This window comes from Argopecten irradians, chromosome 2 (genome assembly GCF_041381155.1).
Source record: "Argopecten irradians isolate NY chromosome 2, Ai_NY, whole genome shotgun sequence".
Classification (NCBI taxonomy): domain Eukaryota; kingdom Metazoa; phylum Mollusca; class Bivalvia; order Pectinida; family Pectinidae; genus Argopecten; species Argopecten irradians.
The window spans coordinates 28,928,450-28,949,142 of record NC_091135.1 but is presented as its reverse complement, the minus strand read 5'-3'; the positions used below and the strand labels follow the sequence as shown (position 1 = coordinate 28,949,142).

General features: G+C 35.2%; 1 protein-coding gene across 1 annotated transcript; it reads left to right on the top strand.

Annotated features, from left to right (window-relative positions):
- Positions 1–316: 316 nt before the first annotated feature.
- Positions 317–19,960, top strand: LOC138316952 (uncharacterized). The gene is made up of 2 exons (XM_069258589.1): positions 317–364; positions 19,272–19,960. The coding sequence occupies exon 2, from the start codon at positions 19,282–19,284 to the stop codon at positions 19,654–19,656; it is 375 nt and encodes a 124-aa protein (XP_069114690.1). The 5' UTR covers positions 317–364; positions 19,272–19,281; the 3' UTR covers positions 19,657–19,960.
- Positions 19,961–20,693: the final 733 nt, after the last annotated feature.

Here is a 20,693-nt window from a genome sequence, read left to right as displayed (position 1 = left end):
GATGAGCATAATATCCAACGCATGAAAGGCAATGATAATGGGCATAGTTTTGTGAAGACACCCATCATCTTTTTATGATGATACCTAAAATGAAGGACAGTCAGGGTCGCTATAAATTCATGTCTGAGGTGACAATCCGCTCATTAAGCTGCCATTCATTTCCTCACAGAGAGCAAGAAACGTTCTAAACGAGATGCAATAACCATCTTTCAATTTCGTAGAAGATTTTGACGTCATTACTTAATCTGCCCAAGTCTATGATCATGATCCGGTCGATAGACTCCTGTGGTGTATATAAGCTGATCACTGTCTATGAGAGCCAAAGAGCTCACCGCCAGTTTGCAGCGACGGCTTGCATTCCCAGGTAAGTGGAGAATACCTTTATTCTTATTGTCTAAACGTAAGCGTTTTTAAGAACAATAAATAATACAAGTATCACAATATCGCCGCATTAGTAAGTTTTATATGTTTTGACACAGATGAATACCCTTTGAGTATATTTTATGATTTTTTTGCTACACTTGTTGGGTTATTTTAAGCTAGAAAATCAAGGACAAAAACAAAAGGTTGTTAGACATAAAATTATGGTTCAATTCCTGCTGTTACTTATTCTTTGGGCAACGTTATTCAAAGATTTGTGTTGTTCCAAGGATTATCAAATTCTTTTAATACAATATTAAAACTAAAATAACATTTTTAAAAGATACTTAACCCGTATCTTAAACTAAGACACTTAAATTAATGTAATAATTGAGGATTTTATAATCTGCCAAACATGTTCGGTACACATGTATGTCATTGAAAAATCGTAACGGTCATTATTGAGCTATTTATTTAATTTATCGTTGAATAAAAAAACGCAATGCTATAATACTCATATGTCATCATAGAAACATAGTTATAATTTTTTTTTAATTTGTGTTCATTTCATATTTTATGATATTCATTCTCGCAAAAAAAAGCAAATCCCTCGTTTCTCATACAATCTCATATGAAATGAACACTCCGATCACTTATGTTTTTTTCTCACTATGTTATAACTTATTCCTCACCGCCAATCTGACTGTAACAGAGTAATAACACCGCATTCCTTTAGTGCCAAAATCAAACAAATCGAAAAGTACAGTTGTAGTATAGAGAAATGAAATATGCATCGCCACAAGATATATTTGTAGCAATCATAAAATTACGAAGCATTGATTCAACTTGGTCGCCTAAATTAAACTTGCGTTATGCCAAAATAGGTTTAATATCAACAGAAATAGTGGAAGTCGTTGGGTTGTGGCTTTGATAAGCGTTCCATTAGTAGCCATAGATGTGAATATAATCGTATATTATACGACATATTTAGATATACCAAAATTCCACCAAAAAGAAGAAAAAAATCAAAAACAAATCGAAAACTTAATGTGATTGTAATCGAACTAGGAAAAAAGTTAAGTTTGAATAATGTACGCCTGCCTTGTTTGAAAATATTTTGACATGCATCAGTTATTCAGAGTGTGGTCTGGTACAATATTTACAGTAGAAGCTTAACAACGAACACGATTGAGATGATATTAACATTGATAACGGAAGCATTTATCACCATTTATTAACTGACCAGGTTGTGGTGTACATATTTTATAACATTACTATACGTTTCTCTCTATCATTACCTTGTCGGTAGTCGATATACAAGTTGTGCTTACAATATTCAGCATGTGATTTGTTGGTCGGTTATTTTATTTCCGTCTAAGTCTTGGGAAATTTAAGATTCCCCATAAATGCCATGTGTGTGTGTGTGCATATATAGGATTTTACTTGAGTGTTCATTTCATATGAGATTTTATGAAACGAGACTAAGAAGTTTTTATTTTGCGAGCCTTGGCGAGTTTCATATAATCTCGATATGAAGTAAACAAATTTAAGATACCCTTTATCACATATAGAAATATCTACATAACCAAGAATTTAACGTCAAAATGTATTTCAAAAATCCAGCAGAGACCGCCATCTTGTCCCGCCGTCATCGTAATCCTGACGTGACGTCATTTTTCCTGATGTCATTTTATTGTTTCTCTCTGACGTCACAATGAACTTTCAGTCAATGGAAATCGCTCCAGGTCATACGACACTAGTGACATATGCAAAAATATTACACGGGCGATATCACTGGGTATCGGGCGGATTATGTGATAAAATAATTCCATATGTACTTATGTCAAAAACAGGACAAACAAATACATGAAGCAACACACCCCACTCAGTCACATTATACTTTCAACGTGCCAACCAATCGTCCCACTCCTTTAATGCTGAGCGCTATGCAGGAACAGACACTATCTCATATTATAGACTTTGGTGGGTCACGGTCAGAGGACAGAGCCAAGGAGCCTGCCTCAGAAATTTAGTTTCCTTTTACGATCATGCAATAAAGCAGCAGGTACAATTTTCTCCTCATTACAAGCCTATCACCTCTGTGTCACGAGATCGGATCTCATGTGGGAAGTTGCCAGGTACAACCCTCTTCTCAATTGTTTATCTCCGGGTGCTCTAGCTTTTCTCCACTATCTAAATGGCCCTGCAGGTAGGGCGTTATAATTGTACCTGCTGCCCCTATTGCATGATCGTAAAAGGCGACTAAATTTAGGATCTTATCTTTTCTCTTCTTCCTAACTGACTTTATCTTTCCTAATGCCTCCCTTGGCACCGCCTCACTTTTGGCCTTGAGTTGAGCGTTCGCCCTTGTGAGGAAGGCTCTGGGTTCTGTCCCCTGGCCGAGACACACCAAAGTCTTTAAAAGTGGTAGTTTCTGCTCCTGCTTAGCGCTCAGCATACAGGGAGTGGGACGACTGGTTCGCCCGTTGTCAGTATAATGTGACAGGGTGGGGTGTGTTGCTTGGTGTCTTCGGCGACATGCTTCAGTGATATAGCACTATAAAAAGGGCAACAGTTCCACTATACAAGAAGACATAACATGAATATACCGCTGTCTCCCAAAACACACACCTCGCACAACATACACGCAACACACCGCATACATGGGAGGCCGTTCTTACATGACCATAGCTGTTCATAGGACGTTAATTAATCAAACAAACAAACAAACCACTATCTAAACGCCCTGAAATGACCTAAACTTATAATATTATGACGTTAAGTTAATCAAATCAAACATCATTGACCTAAAAAACAAATAAAACATTGCGAGGGCGCTCATTTAATCTCGAAAGAAGCTACATATTTTCATCTTTTCCCGAAACCTGAAATTTGCAGAGAATTTAGCCAAGATCTTTGGAATAAAACTCCGAAAGCCGTGTGCGTTACTGTCAACTCGAAACGCCACTTGACGTGATCGTCAACTTCCAGATTTTAACAATTCATTGTATATACTTTATCAGTAAATATATAACCATTTTTAAGTGTACTTTAAACCTATGTAGTACCGAACGACATAAACTGTTATTACCTTAAGCTGTTACAATTACAATATAAACATTGTCCTAATCTCTAAAGCTACAATCCCTAAGTATAGAAGTCATAAAGAGTATAGGGAAGCTTGGAATATCTATATCTCAAGTAAGGGTTAAGTGCTGAATGTTTCATACCGGATTCCGTCTAAATGCTCGTCATGCTCGATTTGAAATTGACAGCAAATTTAAAGTTTTAAGTGAAGACCACTAAAAGTAATATAAAGAATAGATATATATCATCTCAAATCTTCTTGTGTAAAATAGGTCTGCCATGGGCAATAAACCTGTGTATGGTTACTTAATAGGGATATTCCAACCAGACTCGGACGAGGGCTTTACCTAATTCAGTGATTAATAGGGTGGAGTATCCCTATCCTTCAATATTATGATACAATAATACATATTTGCGGAAAATATTACTTTTTGCTTCCGAATTCGGTCTTAAGTCTGCCATTTTAATGACGTCAAATTTTACGAAGCGTCATATAATCTTTATAACGCAACTACAGGGCTTTCATACCAGTTATTGCGCAAGTGTCCGAGTTAGAAAGCTTTATGATTAAGTTAAAACCGCTATATGACAACCATCCATGCATTATTTTTAATATTAATACATTCCCTGTAAGTAAGATGCTTGATATTAAAGAACGAAGCGAGTACAATTTAATACAGAATGCAACATAGAACTTTCAGTAATAGTGAAATGTCTCAAGTAGCATAGTAAATAAAATTAGATCCGCCTGTCATATACAGTGGCGATTTTTAACTCCCAATTTTAAAATGTGGAAACAAGAATTAACATAGTGTAAAAACACATTGAAATCCAGTTGTATTGATTATACTTATATCATGCGATGAAAACACTATCATAAATCATACGTCATTGCAACCTGATAAATATACAAAATCACACGTTTTGTACCCATCATTGTTTGAGAACAGAATTCATACAGGTGTATGTGGCTCAATTGTTCATAAACAAAACTTTGAATCGGTGTAGATGTGTGCTACAGGCCCATTACTTATAAGCTCGACACCTGCTGTTTGAAAATACTTAAGTATTTCAAACGACGAGTTAGCCAATATTTATATGTCTTCTGAATTTTGGGTAGGTGAATTTAAACGAATTATAAGAAAATGATTTAGACTAGTTACATATTGTCTCGCCCTAGTATGAATTTCTATTATCAATGCCAAACGAATTTTAGATACCAATTGAGAATTTGTGCATACATTAAAACTCCCTTCGAATAGTCTTGGTCGCAGACCTAAGGCAGAAACAATCAAATGTATGATTCCAATATGGTGATCAATTACAGCACAATAGTTAATAATATACGTTGTGTGTAAATAATGAAAAGAAAAGGAAACACCTTTTACTTATTTGGCAATCGGGATACAAAGCAAATGATAATATATATGCCTCCTCATTCACATTGCCGGTGACGGTGTGATCATTGAACTTGGAGCCAGATGAATCTTTAATGACCTTCAGATCAATCAGTAGTGAGTGGAATCAGATACAAGGGGTCGAGCCTACAGTTAGCACGGCAGTAAAACTGTTTATAGGAAGAACCTTTAAATAGAATGGCGATAATTGTATCTGTTCGAATTAGAACACCAATCTAGAGACTTTTCTAACGTTTCCTTCCTAACTATTTTCCTAATAGAAACGGCGCCTTTACACGACCGTACAGACGTTATATATCATGACCCTTTAATACGTTGGGTGTGAATTGATGTGCGAAAGATCATTGCGATAGGGGTTAATTCAGGGGCTAACCAGAGGTAGACACAGCGTAACAAAAACACTTGACCTTCTCCAAGGGACCCACAGTATTATCCTCATTGACAAATAGATATTTTTTTTCGTTTTGTGACTACGAGTATTATATATTCTGCAGGGAATATTACTTGTCTCGGCAAAAAAAAGAGGACTCGTCACACCGTCAACACGAGACATTATTATGCTATCAAAACATAAAAAAGAACCCGTCCTGTTTCGCTAAACAGTGTCCTCAAGGATATCAAATATCTGATTACAAACTCAGAGAAACATTTCATACAGAAACAAAATGCAAGACTATCAAATTAACACCTCAACATCTCAAACACAAAATACGATAATGTGATAAAGTAAGACTAGTGGTGTGGCTATTGGACGATTAATTAAGTCTCAGCTTCCAGCTCGACTGATCGTGTAAATCATTGGAAAGGTCAAAGACCATCATCTTGGGTACGTATAAACGCTTTCCCACTTATGGAAACATATGACCATCGATGGTACTTTTTAAAAAAAATCAACTAACACATTTGAAGGCTTCCGAGACTGAGATTAACATTTTTATCTACAACTTAATAGATCTGCCACTCTTAATAAATCTGATTCATCAGATGTCGTAGAGCTCATGGAAACATTGATAATACATAATAATAAAACAACATCGCAAAAACACGAAAAATGAAGTAAAAATCAAGCGAAGGTTTGTTTACACTTGTTCTTATTCCCCACTCAAAGTATAAATACCTCTCTGTTGTCTTACATACGAGAATCATGTCATAAACCATTTTTGGATACTGATTTTGTCATTACCCATTCCATACCTTCTACATCGGTGACATTTGGTGGCTTCTTGGGCGACTTTGACTCGAGTACTTTTAAGTCTGTATTTGATTGTTTCAACCGTATATCGCCCGTTGTGTTTCAGAAAGTACATTGCCTATATTTGGCATGATCTAAAAAGGCCAATACACGAAAGTATTCCAGCTTGACATTTGAAGTCTGTTGCTGCCTTTTCCCGAAAAGAAATGAAGAAATCGCGAATTCAAATGGAAGGTGTCTTTTATACCTATTGATGCAACCATACTAACGTTATACTATGTAAATTAGTATGCTTTCCTAAAACGAGAGAAACCAGTGATGTTTTGCAAAACACCAACGGTACGACGCCACGCATAAATGGTTCAGTTTATTAAATATACGTCATATTAACAGTTAGCCAGGGTTATTTGAGGACGGCCCCGTTTATGCGTGAAGTGAGTAGTGCTTGTTTTGAGACTACAGTATATTCGTGTTGTGTTGTGACACAACACAAATATAGTACAGACTCCCAAAACGCGCTCCATGCAATTCCTACAATGACACTGGCTGTTAATAGGACGTTAATTCAATCAATCCTACAAACAATAATGCTAGTTTTATTACAATAAAATGTCTGTGAAAAGACCTCCCTTACTATTGCAGCGATCTGGTTGATGAATTGATTTGTAGTATAAGAGGGGTAACATTTAAGCCATACTTGACAACGATTCAATCCATCACAATGACATTGAGTACTAACTACATACGACAGTTTAAGAGCCAGTATTACGTCAAACTGTACTTTGTGCTTGAGACATATCATTAGAGTTGATGTAGGGCTTTCCTTCCTTTCCCGGGAAATTTCGTGGTCATTTGTGTGTCCTCCGGAAAACAATATAAAACCCTGTCTTTATGGAATCGATTTTCACGACTCTAAAGCTTAATATTCTCAAACACAAAACTGTCGTTTCTATCAGCAGAAAGATGAAGCGATAACTACAATTTATGTTTATACAAATCATAATGTTAAAAAAGGTTATTGACATTTTCTTTGATCATATCAACCGCCAGATATCAAGTGACTTTGCCTATGTAATATGTTTGTATATATCACTAGTATAACATATGTATTTTACATTGGTTTGAAATTCATTGTTACCTTGACGTTGGAAAACAATGATGTGGCATCAGGATTCGAGGAGACCCTCGAATGATAGGTAGTTGTAGTAACGTGATAACATTATAATGGTGTGCCCATTTGATAAGATTTTTATGAAAAGTTTTGCTCGACAATGTTTATGAAATTTCATAAAATGAACACAAATTTAATTTTCAATTTAAAGTATCAAGGGCAATTAGAGAAATGATCAGTGTTTGTACAAATACAAAGCAACAAACAAGGACATACCAGGATCAATTTCTATACCTGTACACAATTGCAGATAATAAAAGGGGTTTAATAAAGCGAACAAAATATGTGATAAACCCATTATGCACACCATTCAACATCAGAGAAAACAATATCAATAAAGTACATGCGCACTCCTCTATAACTACTTTATATTAACAGATGTATGCGATACGCAAATGCAGAAAGTTTGTGCTCTTGAGATTTTGTGTCAATGGCTGCGTATCTTATTGTATTAGGAGGAACGAAATTACTTTTCAACTTCTTTACTAGAACATTTCTGTCCATACATATGCTATGACCTAATCAGGGATAAAAGAGAAGAGTAGTTTCGTACAGCTTTGATTGCTTCATCCCTGGAACAGAATAAATAGATCCATGCAAGGTTTCTTCTCTCGAACAGGAATGTTTTGATACCCTCCGGCCTAACACGCCACCATTTTGTATTTAACATCAGACACTCTCCTTAAATTGAATCGACGATTAACAGATAAAGAAAATTCAATCATAATATTGATTAATAAATGTCTTAAATCCTAGTATAAGGGCAATTTGAAGAATTAGTAATATCAATTCAGATTACTAAACACTAATTAAGGACCTGCTCCGATGAGGTTCTGGTCTTGTTGAAGTCTCGTTTCAACTTTATTCGAAGAGTATTTGTGATTTCAAAAACTAATTGCCACTATTTATAGCCAGTTGTCATATAGATACAGTCAAAAATACTTATATTGTATTTTTATAAACTTTTTAGAGAGGTGAAATTTCAGGGTTTTATTAACTTCAATTTTTCATTTAAATCGCCTATGCGTCGACACAGCATACGTCTAGAAAAAGCTATGTTCAAGAACTTTTGCGTTAAATTTGAATCTGTCAAGACACAAATTGTGAAAAACCAGATATATATTATCTTCAAAAGCTAAAGGGTTTGGTGTAATATGTATTGTTATTATAAAAGTTGTTATTTTTGTTAAATCAATATTTGTTTTTATAAAATCTGAATTAGAAATAAAAGTTAGACATTGGAAAATTTTGACAGAGAAGATCCCCAAGACAATGTTTATTCTTCATCATCCAACTAAATATAGATATATCACTCCTTGAAATGATTAACTGTAGTCTATATACGAGTTGTCATTGGAATTATCTGATCAATAGAAATAGTATCCAGGTATAATATTTTTAAATCACAATAGTCATCTAGTAATATTAATGGCCATGGAGTTCTAATTAGGATAAAATTAAAACAGCTACCCACTTAACATCACATACACCAAACAAATGCAAATAATAATTACTTAAAGTATAGGTTTGAATTCGTCGATTCTTTGAGCACAAGATTTGTTGTGTTCGAACAACGACCTTCGCCTTCCTCACACACACACGTTGTTTTGTGAAGCGTCGCTTTATGTTTCGTAATTTGCAACTGATCTCATAATCAATTGTTTTCGATACCGGTTATAAAATATAAGATACATGCCATTATCATCTGAGAAAAATCTTGTTATACCATAAGTCACGTGAAAAGGTACGTTGTGTTGGCGCAATCCATATCCGGACCTTACAGCTGGTCATTGAAGAAATCTGTTTTCCATAGTCTAAATCCAAAAGTATGCGCTGAAAATATGGAAAGTACGCATTGCGTCCATCCAATTGGGAATATATATTTATTTGTGTCTTTTATTTGCCTATGTTATTAACACCGCCGTGTGTGCGTTACTGTCGAAGACTATATTGTCAATACAGGAATGAATTGCATTAAAACTACCGAAACCGGCATTAAACTTCATTAGAGTATTTACTAAATACAAACTATAACTACAATGATAATTGATTTCAAACAATAATCATTGATGAACAATTTGCAATCAGTAGTACTACTTGTATCCAAATAAGAAAAAAACCTCTTTGTTTTGTTTTAATTTTGCTTTACTTCTACCTATTATCAATATAAAGGGCGGCCTTCGCACAAGGATCTCACCACGTTTCTTAATTACATCTTCCCCATTCATGACAGTCTTTTAGCTAAATTGAAGAGAATGTTGAGGCTATGGAAAACGTGACAACACGACACATAGCTTAATAAAAGCCTAGCGCAACATACTTCTGTTTATATTTAGATTCTCGTAATATGTTAAACCTCTTTGTAAAGATCAACGGAAACAAAACATCACCAGTCAACTGCCCCAGTTGATTGGTCGTCAGAGATTTAACGAGCAGGACTGTTGGTTGTTAAATTGCTGGTGTTGCAGGTATCCTTGGTCAGGTATTAACAAGCTTCCCTAAAATAACACCCACACTTCAATCTACACAAGATCAGTGATCGAGTAAAATAAAGCTGTTCAGTTGAGAGCAGAAACATAACAAATGGGGACGCCGAGACATTAATTTATAGCTTACAGGAAGTTCCACATCCCCGTAATTAACAACCCCAGAAGCGCCATTCTCGGGAAGCGACAGTTTATCAGGACAGACTGCCTTGTTTCAGTGAAGATCAGGTCTAGTGATAAACAATGTGTCATTGTTTATTAGGGTGATTAAGGAATTAAGCAACAATGCGTTATAAATAAGCTAAGCACGTTCCTCATTTCAAATGCAACGTAGCAGTGAATTAGGTGAGTGATGGCCTTTTATTTTCTAAGCTGCTGGTTTTACAACAATAGATTCTTCCATAGACCGTGACTAACCAAGGTTTTATTTTCTGTGCTGCTGATTTTATAAGAATAAAACCTTCCATATTTTCTGTGCAACTGGTTTTACAAGAATAGATCCTTCCATAGACCGTGACAAGCCCGGGCTTTATTGTTTTGGTAGGTCTGGTTATACATTATGTAAAAAGTTAAACATTATATCCAGAGTGTTTGATGAGAGTGATAAACAGCGACAAAGAAAATCATTTCGAACTCAAATTGAAACAAAAAACGAGTATCGCTATTGAAAAGCTCAACACTAATCGGATATGTATTCTTTAGTAAAGTAATCTGTTAGTCGGGGTTTCGAGAAAATATCGTCATGTGAAAAGAAACCGAAAGCTTGGAAAGAAAATTGAGTATTGCATGTACTCATGTATATATATACCCACTATGAACAAAACGTATTACACAGTGAACAAAACGTATTATGTAACAGGGAGGACAACTAAAATTATTTATATATATATTTTTTAAATAATTCTGGAAAGTTCAAAAAAGATTGATAACAGGATAAAAGATTATATTGAGGATCTAAAAACTGTTTTTAACATTTTAAAAACATAATATCGTTCAGTATTTTCTAGAAGTTCAATTTTGACACAATTGTCATATGACAGCTCGTTATACATTGATATTTCCTTTCAGGAAATCCCAAAAGTTCTTTAATCTTTGCCCAGGCGAGACGTCAACTAGACTAACGTCCTCCATAGAGTTGTGACAGCCAAATCTGTCTTCCATCTTATTCCCTGAACAATACGCAGGAGCAGTAACTGATTGTCTCTTTATGATAGCACAGTTGACTAAGTTCCTCATCGTGACAGAAATTAATAAAAACTGGTAATCAACCGGGCATTATTTAATATACCGATTAGACAAATAGCACATCGTGGCATTGTATAGTCACCATGGAGATACGTGACTGACAGCACAACACATCCCCGGAAACGCTAGTACAGATGCCACGCCCTTCTAACCTTTCGGCTTATAAATGCTATAGAAGATATTTTTCTACAGTCAGCGATGCCATTTAAGAGACAGATTAAATCATGATGGAAAATAGAGAAGCGATTCATTCCCTTCCTTTCAATCAATGTTTTATCACTACCACTATATTACACTGGAGGCTTCGGATTATGTACCTTAACCGAGACATACCACTATTTATAATATGTAGTGTCTGCGACTGCTTAGTGTAAAAAACTTAGAGGAAATAATATCACTGGTTGCGTACTGTCAGTATTATGCGACCAGGAAGGGTGTACTATTAATTGTCTTTGGCAGCATGCTTCAGTGAGATAGCACTATCCGAATAACAGAAATCCATTATTACACGAGGACAAAACAGGAGTCTTTAGTGACATGCTGCCACGAGATTACATTATAAAACTGGAGGAAGGAGTAACACTATACTACAGCCTCATACCTTAGCTGTTATATGATAATTATTTTTAACCAACCACGTGAATTCAACTTTTCAAAATAAGTTTTTATCATAACGTGTTAGATAAACTTTTACCGCACTGACTTCGTAGAAATGTTCCAAAATAATTGTCAATATATTCCGGACTAGCACAAAATCTAGATTTATATATAAGCTGCCTAAAATGTGGGCAGGTAACAATATCTGACAAAAAAACCCACGTATCGTGGATGCGAAATTAGATAACAAAATCACACAAGTCTCACCTTGTTGTGTAATACAGTTGAAAAGGATTCGAAGCAGGATTTATAATGTAATATCTGAAGGCTGAAATTATAGACTAAGTATTCTGTAATGTGAGATGTTGTCAATAAACATATCATAGATGTTCCAAGAAAGCAGGAAGTTGCTTTAAGAAGCATACATTGTAGGTTTAAACGGAAATCAACATACTACTATCGCAAACATGAGGAACACTAGCATTTAAAACTAAACATCGATTATATAGAAGATTAACTATAATCAGACAACAAAATTGTATGTGAACTCCCGAAGTACTACGAGATATAATTTCCTCCTGGAGGAGTTCTGGCGGAGTTCACATTCTCTTCATTGATATCGCCTTACGTTTCTAAGTCAAACCAGAACGCGAAAAATCTTATTCAGTATGTGTTGACATTTACGCAATACTAGTTATATAGAACATTAGATTAGGGCAGTTTTAACTAATTAATACTGAAGAGATTCAGTATTGGAATATGAAACATTATGTACATGTAGAACATTAGATTAGGGCAGTTTTAACAAATTAATACTGGAGAGATTCAGTATTGGAATATGTAAAATAACAAATTACATGCATTGTCATAGTGTTCTTGCTCCATTTGAATAGCGTCAGTAAAGTGTATATTTTAAGTACCTAGACATATAATTCATTCATATTAATAAATTTTAAATCTCCATTGTTACTTATTTTCGGGAATATTATGATTTTCACGTTGGCAAGTGCATGCTTTTCTGTATATACAAAAACACTCTTAATTCGAGAATATATTTGTATAACTTTGCATACGGCTGAGTGCACTGTTTGGTTACTCACCCTTTCACTCCAAAAGCTGTTTATATGCAAGAAGGTGGGATTCGTTGCGTTCCGTAAATCTTCAATCAAACCTATCAGGTTTTGATGTAATCGACAGATTTTTCGTGTTGTTTCCACGTTGTTTACGAAAGCAATGAGATAAAATATAATTCATATATTCAGATCAAACAGAACACGGTAAATGCATTATAAAAACTGCGGGAATACGTTTGTGGCACAGCTGACCACATTGTATATTTATAATTGTTAACGGCTGTAAGGTCTTTGATGCAGAAGCGCATTGTAACAATACAATGGTAAATGGTGCGTTGTAACGGAGACATAATGAAATGACAAAAGCACGTGTCATCACTTCAATAGCTTTAATTTTAACGTGAACAAACAAATGACATTTACAAGATTAATATGCTCAGAGGCTATACCAATTGTATACTTATCTTAATCTGACATAAAAGCATTGTAATATACAACGAAAAGGACCTGTATTGGTATTGAAGTATTTGCTTTCGTTATATGGAAACGGTCACAGAAACTAATCTATTCAAAACCATCGGTATTTACCATAATTGTCACTTTACGAAATGATGGCGCTAGCTTTAATGTCATTAAGCTTAATTTAACTCGGTCAATAATAGGAGTGGTTGGAATTGAACGGAAATAGAAAATACCAGGAAGCCCGTGTCAAAAGTCATACTAGAATTGTGATATTTACGTTAATGTACCCATTTAAGCAAAGACGTTCGCATGTGTCCTCCTTGTCTATTTTACTGAAGGCACTTCACATTCCCTTCTGACTGATACATGGTGCATTCAGTTTCACATTATCAAAGTCAAATCAAAGTAAAATTAAATAGAAAGTGAGGGGTGGGGCTCAAGTATGCATCGTTTGAAGTTGTCGACAATTAAGGTGCTTAAGATGTAAAGGAAACAACGCTCTTTTTTTTAATTTCAAACAGACTCTCTTAAATTCATAATTCATCAAATGCCTCTATATCTTCAAATATTTAAATGACCAAGAATCAAATCACAACACTTTGCTGACCTCGGCGACTCCTTGAGACCATCTCTTTTTTGGCCTTTGCCCGTTTGTCAGTATAATGTGAACGGTGAGGAGTCTATCTTGGTGTTTTGGCGGCATTTGGCAGTGACAAAAAGTGACGGGAGGCCGCCCTTAAATAATTTTGGCTGTTAATAGTACGTAAATAAACAACCAAACAACCATCCGCAGTCTCGCACTTCAGGCACTCAAAACAAATAACCCTGCCTGTTAGGTTTCTTACTTTAGTTATTTTAACGTCCTATTAATAGCCAAGGTCACGTAAGGACGTACAGGTTTGTTTGTTTGTTTGTTTGTTTGATTAATTAACGTCCTATTAACAGCTATGGTCATGTAAGGACGGCCTCCCATGTATGCGGTGTGTTGCGTGTATGTTGTGCGAGGTGCGTGTTTTGGGAGACTGCGGTATATTCATGTTGTGTCTTCTTGTATAGTGGAACTTTTGCCCTTTTTATAGTGCTATATCACTGAAGCATGCCGCCGAAGACACCAAGCAACACACCCCACCCGGTCACATTATACTGACAACGGGCGAACCAGTCGTCCTACTCCCTTTTTGCTGAGCGCTAAGCAGGAGCAGAAACTACCACTTTTACAGACTTTGGTGTGTCTCGGCCAGGGGACAGAACCCAGAGCCTTCCTCACAGGGGCGAACGCTCAACTCAAGGCCAAAAGTGAGGCGGTGCCAAGGGAGGCATTAGGAAGGATAAAGTCAGTTAGGAAGAATAGAAAAGATAAGATCCTAAATTTAGTCGCCTTTTACGATCATGCAATAGGGGCAGCAGGTACATTTCTAACGTCCTATTAATAGCCAAGGTCACGTAAGGACGAGCCAGGTTTGCTGGTGGAGGAAAGCCGGATTACCAGGAGAAAAAATACTGAACAGCGGTTATTACCTGGCAACTGTACCACTAACGATTCGATTCGAACTCGCAAACCAGAGGTGGAGGGCTTGAGGTCATATGTCGAGACATCTAAACCACTCGGCTTGTTACTAGATAATTAATAAACAATCAAATAATCGTCGAGGGAGGGAGAGACAAATAACAAACCCCAAACAATTAAGACATGAAGTGCTACTTTATTCTAAACATAAATTGTTTAAACATTGAAATTTAAAAAACTTTGACACTTAGATTAGATAATTACAAGAAAATTTGCATTGAATTATCAGGGGCGATAACTCCGTATTAGTAAATCCCTGATCAAAATTTGTTTATGGTATTCAAAATGTTATATCTTCCATTTTTTTGAAAACTGAATGAATAAAAGCAATCTGGACAACTTATATTTCTTAAGTTTCTTTTCAAGATACTGACGAACGGTATTTACGTTTATCAAAAACAGGAGCCGACGGATTAGTTTTTTTCTTCAGTTACAAAAGTTATTTATTTTAAACGAATTAATTAGGCTGCGAAACAATTCCATGGCCATATGTCCTAAATGAAATGAAGTACTGATTGCACATGTACCAAATGCAAAATAAATTAGTTTATATGCAGTTTCGTTTTAACAAGACACATAAGTATTTGTTCAAATTATGGTATAATTTATGCTCTGTCGGTGGTGGAGCATCTTTTACAATTGAACTTCAAATCTTAACCTGTTTTGGAAATTTTAAGGTTTTGTAGGTTTTTGCTTATTTCTTTAAAGACTTATCCTAAAAATAGTCTTTTAGAGAACGTAAAACTGTTTTCTTAAAAAAGCATAGATACACAGAGGTTACACAATGAGTACTTGTTGAATTTATTCCACACGAGTGAGTTAGTGTCTTTTGTAACTTTTAGAATAACTTACATGGAATAAATTCAATATTCAACAACCACGAGTAGTGTGACCTGTTTCTACCACAATCGTATTCGTTTTGAACCGATACGGCGATGATACGGTAACGTTAATTTACCGAAATATGCAAATAAAGTTCAGTAATATATTCATCAGCAAAAGGACACTAATTTGTATTCAAGTCATTGCTTGATTAAGAATTATCCGTTATCAAATTCTTATAATTGGGAAACATTTAAGGTTTATATAAATTAATATCTTATTGAGTTCAAATTTTCAAAGTTGCTTCCAGGAAATAAAACTCAATGTCGGAATACATGTATACGTGTAAAAGCATTCGCACGAGACGTTGCCGTCTATTTCCCGCCAGATAATCATCAAGCCATTACAATCAAGATCAAGTGGTTTCAGACTCGTTAAATCTACGAAACTCTTCAATGAAATTCTTGTCGGTCAAGATGTAATATTAGTTCTGAAGGTCAACTTTACACCATGCATGAAAACGTCACGTATTTTGACACAACGACCACGACGTATACGTTTTCCAACAGCAGTTTTGGACGTCAAGCAGCGATCACAACATAGCATGGCGTTATTTCATTATTGATGACGTTGACAAATGACGACGTGACATCATGGAAAAAAAGTAGTTCAGCGAAAGTTCACAATATCATCCACTCAGAATACGTACAGAGTTCATACTACGTTAATACCACGATTAGTTGAATAACACCACCTATTGTGGTAGAAATGTATAGGTCTATATCCCATATGTAAACCAAGGAATATTTTGTTTATGGCCCAGATGGCCTGTACTGCTCACCGATTTTTTTTAATTAAATATGAAAAACTCCTACATTTAGAAAAAGTAAAATTGACCTCAAAATTTGTTAAATTTTGAATCCCAACCATCTAACGATGCTATCAATATCATATGACTATCAGTGTTATTCATTGCTAAGTTTCAGAGAATTTTTTATATGAATGTCGCCATATTGACCTCTTTTGGCCTCACCCCTCAGGCCCACGGTGTCATCATTTGTACAATTATGAATTCCCAACCTATAAGGATTCATTATGAGTGCTATCCAATGCTTAGTTTCAGAGAAGTCGTTTATTTGAAAATAGCCGTATTGATCCTTTTGGACCCGACCCTCGGATCCCCGGGGGATCAGCCCCATCATTTGTACTACCGTTGCATTATGAGTGCTATCCAATGCTCAGATGTAGAGGCCCCAAGACCGTCAGCCCGATCATTTGTACAATTTTTAGTCAGTACTCCATAAGGATGCTACCTGTCAAATTTTGTTAAAAGCCAGCGATCAGCGGTTATGGAGAATAAGCCGATTGTTAACGGACACCGCAGTATCACATAAGCTCACCTTGGTCCTATAAGTTTTCACCACAAATTACAACATATTCATCAAAATTCCCCAAATTCAATCCAAAGCTATGTTATCCACTATGTTACCATTGTATGAAGTTTAAACAAATGCTGTTGATGTTCTCAAATTATCATTTGGAGACTAAAATTTGTGAAAAAATCTATTTTTTTTGTTACAGTGACCTTTGAGCTTGATTTTTTGAACCCAAAATCAATCCCATGTTGTATTTCTTACATGCTTCCATTGTGTGAATTTTGATCAAAATTCGTAGGTGTTTTCTCAATTTATCGTCTTGAAACGGAAATTTTTGAAACAATCTATTTTAAGTAACAGTGACGTTCATATTTGACCTTTTGATCCCAAATTTATTCCCAACCTGTATTATCTCATATGCTACCAGTGTGTGAAGTTCTCAAGTTATCATCTGGAAAATGGACGGGCGGACAAAGAGACAGATGGGAACAAGAAAGTAGATCTACTAGAGTCCAACAAATATTTCAACTTTTTAGATGAACAACGCCATAAACGGTGTGCTTACCTTAAGTGTTAATGATGATATGCTTCTTCAATCTAGACCAAAATTGACCCACCGAGATTAAACTTATCGCTCTAGATATTCAAACATCTGACTGTTGTTAAATCCATATGAAATCAATCTCTTTCGTTTCCTGCTCCACTCTGTCTTTCAGAATTATTTAATTTACTTTTACTTTTAAACATTAATTTGTTAATGACAAAAAACTATTTGTAATAAAGATGCTCCACCTTTATTACAGAGCATAAACAATACTCATCATTTGAACAATAATTGGTGTTAAAACGTTTATATATATGTGTAATTAACACAAAAAATAACATTAAGTAATTTATTTTGCTTTTGGTGAATGCGCAGTCAGTACTTCATTCCATATAGGACATAGTGTGATGTATTTTTTTCGGGATGCAAATAATTATTTCTAATGTTTTTATCTTGAACTAAAATAAATGCTCAAACTTTTCAATGGTGTGAATTAAGTAACTTTTGCAACTGAAGAAAACTGCTAATTCGTATTCTCATTTGTCAGCGGTAGAACATCTTTAAGCTTAAGATATTTATGCGAAAAGACCTTTTAACGGATTAAAAGATATTAATGTAAACTGCCGTCGAGTTTTGGGAATCACTCATGTTTAAAAATACCAAGAAATCTTTTGCGTCAACAATATATCATTTAGGAATTCTTAGATAAAAAAGAAAATTTATTGATTTTATTTAATACTGTTCATTTTAAGTAGCCTTATTACTACATAAATCATACGGGATTCAGTATAATAATACTTAAAATGAAAATAGAACATTGAAGAATGGTAGATTGAATAGCAGTGCCTACTTAAGAGACAGATTGCTAATCAGTTGTGGAAGGAGTGAAGGTCCGGGAGGGGTCCATCCCATTTACAATGAGATTGATATTGATAATGAATCACATCAAGTGTTCATTTCTAATTTTCTGGAAGATTTATGATGTTTCAGAGAATCCTATCATTATTACTTCACTTAACCATCTTTGGGCGGGATCAGGTATTGCCAACATCGCTGCGTTAAGGACACTTGTAGTTAATACTGATCACGTGATTCTGGCTTTTCTGCCTTCGAGGGCACTAAGCTGATGTACATTACCGGCCATGTAGACCAATTCAATCTTCCTACATTGCAGGGGAATATATCACTGTTATTAATTCGCGTGTTATTGACATTGATTCCTAGAAAAAACAAAAACACATAACTTAAGATGTGATGTACATGGTATCAAGTAGGGGTGGGTATGATTGGCTTGACAAATATTCACCTAATATTCTAAATCAGTTGAGAATACATTTTGAATTATTTTGTGACATATTGCTTTCTTTGCCTATTTCGTAATTTGCTTCAGGGGGAAGAGCTATTCTCAAATTATACGGTTTACGTCATTCAATATTATTATGTCTGGGCTCTAGGTGACCGTCTTTCTTTTTTAAGAGTTGGTGTTATTAATTGAAATACAACAATAATTATTACACTGACAGTGCCAAATCAAAATGCCCTTCTGTAACGATGGTTTTATCCAAATTCTAATAAGGCAATGTTGGGACTATGTCAATAAGAAGGAATACTCAATATTGAATATTCAATCAAAACGCAAGTATAAAGCATAAAGAACAATATTGAAATTATTATTTATAAACACAATTTTTTGTGAAATCACACAAACCAACGCATAAATATATCATATTATATTCCGAAATCTCGAAACTATGAAAAAAAGGAGAACATGCTAGCACGGAAAAACATGAAATACCATTAATTAGGCTGTTTCGTGCACGTGATCTCAACCAATTACCTGTTAAAGTTTGATGTTCTCATACTTTTTGCAGAATTAAGGACATGGAGAAGCTTCCAATGATGTTTGCGTTAGCAGTTTGCTCCCTGTTTGCCGCCATGACGATAGTGTATGGAGACTTAATCGACAATGATGATTTCGGTACTAATCCCTTCGAAAACAATTTTCTGAGATGGAACCTTATGTTTGATAAGTTACAAAAACGAGGTGACGTGACGGGTTTCCCTAAGGGCTGGGCGTTTGGTCCCGAAAGGAACAGGTTTTTCAACTGGAACTACTTGTCTAGAAGACTGCCAAACGCGAAGAGGATCATGAGTGCTCAACCAGCAGCGTTTCAGGACTTTAACCCATTCAGTGGTTATTACCAGTTGCACCGCGGATGGAATGGTCAGTTTGGGAAGAAAAGGAGCCAGGACTGAAATCTAATGATTACAAATGTTCACATGGGTGTCGCTTAGAATATGAGCAAGAACTGAAATGTATGGATTACAATTAACGTTCACTAAACAGTCATTTACCTAATACTTTTAAGAATCAAGATACCTGATCAATTATAAAAATTATTTTCTTTAATATCATTGTAAATCAAATAATTAAGGTTTTTGGTTTTAAACTTGATTAAGCTATGGGTCAACATTATAAATGAACGAGAATGACCCCGAAACTAATTATCGTTGTTAATGAATCACAAAAATAAATACATACAAGTTAGAACGCATTGACACTCAATCTTCTCTGATATATTGTTACCCTAAACGCAGTACACGTTGTGTTTAAACCTTAGGTGTTGTGTACAATTTAACATTCTGAGATAATCTTCCTCCTAAGATAATACTACTCTCGACTTCCCTCATATACAGTAAGATTGACAATCCTGATTTTTATCTCAGAACTAAAAGCTAGTCATTTATTGACGGGAAGTTAATCGTAGCCGGGACAATAATATCGCTAATGTATTGTTGCGAACACAAATTGGTTTAACTTTGATTATGTGCGATACTAATTCAAATGAACAACGTTTTGTAAAGGAACACGACCTACAAATATGTGATGACAGACTGTAGAGTTGTCATAAATCATTGGCATAGACGTTAAGTAGAGAAAGAAGAACAGCTGTACTGAATATAATATAGAATGTGATAAACTAAAATTTGAATCCTCTCGGAAGTAATCGACCGATATAACCCGGACTTTTTTTATCGAAGTTTTATGACATCTGCATTAATTGGCAGTCTGGATTAATCAATACACTATATTGTCACCATAGTTATTAATCTTAGCTTCAGCTGACGTATATCTTTTCACATTTAAGTTGCTATGATGCGTGCTAAAACGCTCGTCCTTCGATATAATATTTTTCACCCATCTCTGTACTTAATTGGTTTTACCGTGGAGAATTTTATCCTAAATGTGTCAGAAAAGTTGGACCAAAGGAACATTGTGTGAAGAATGGTTT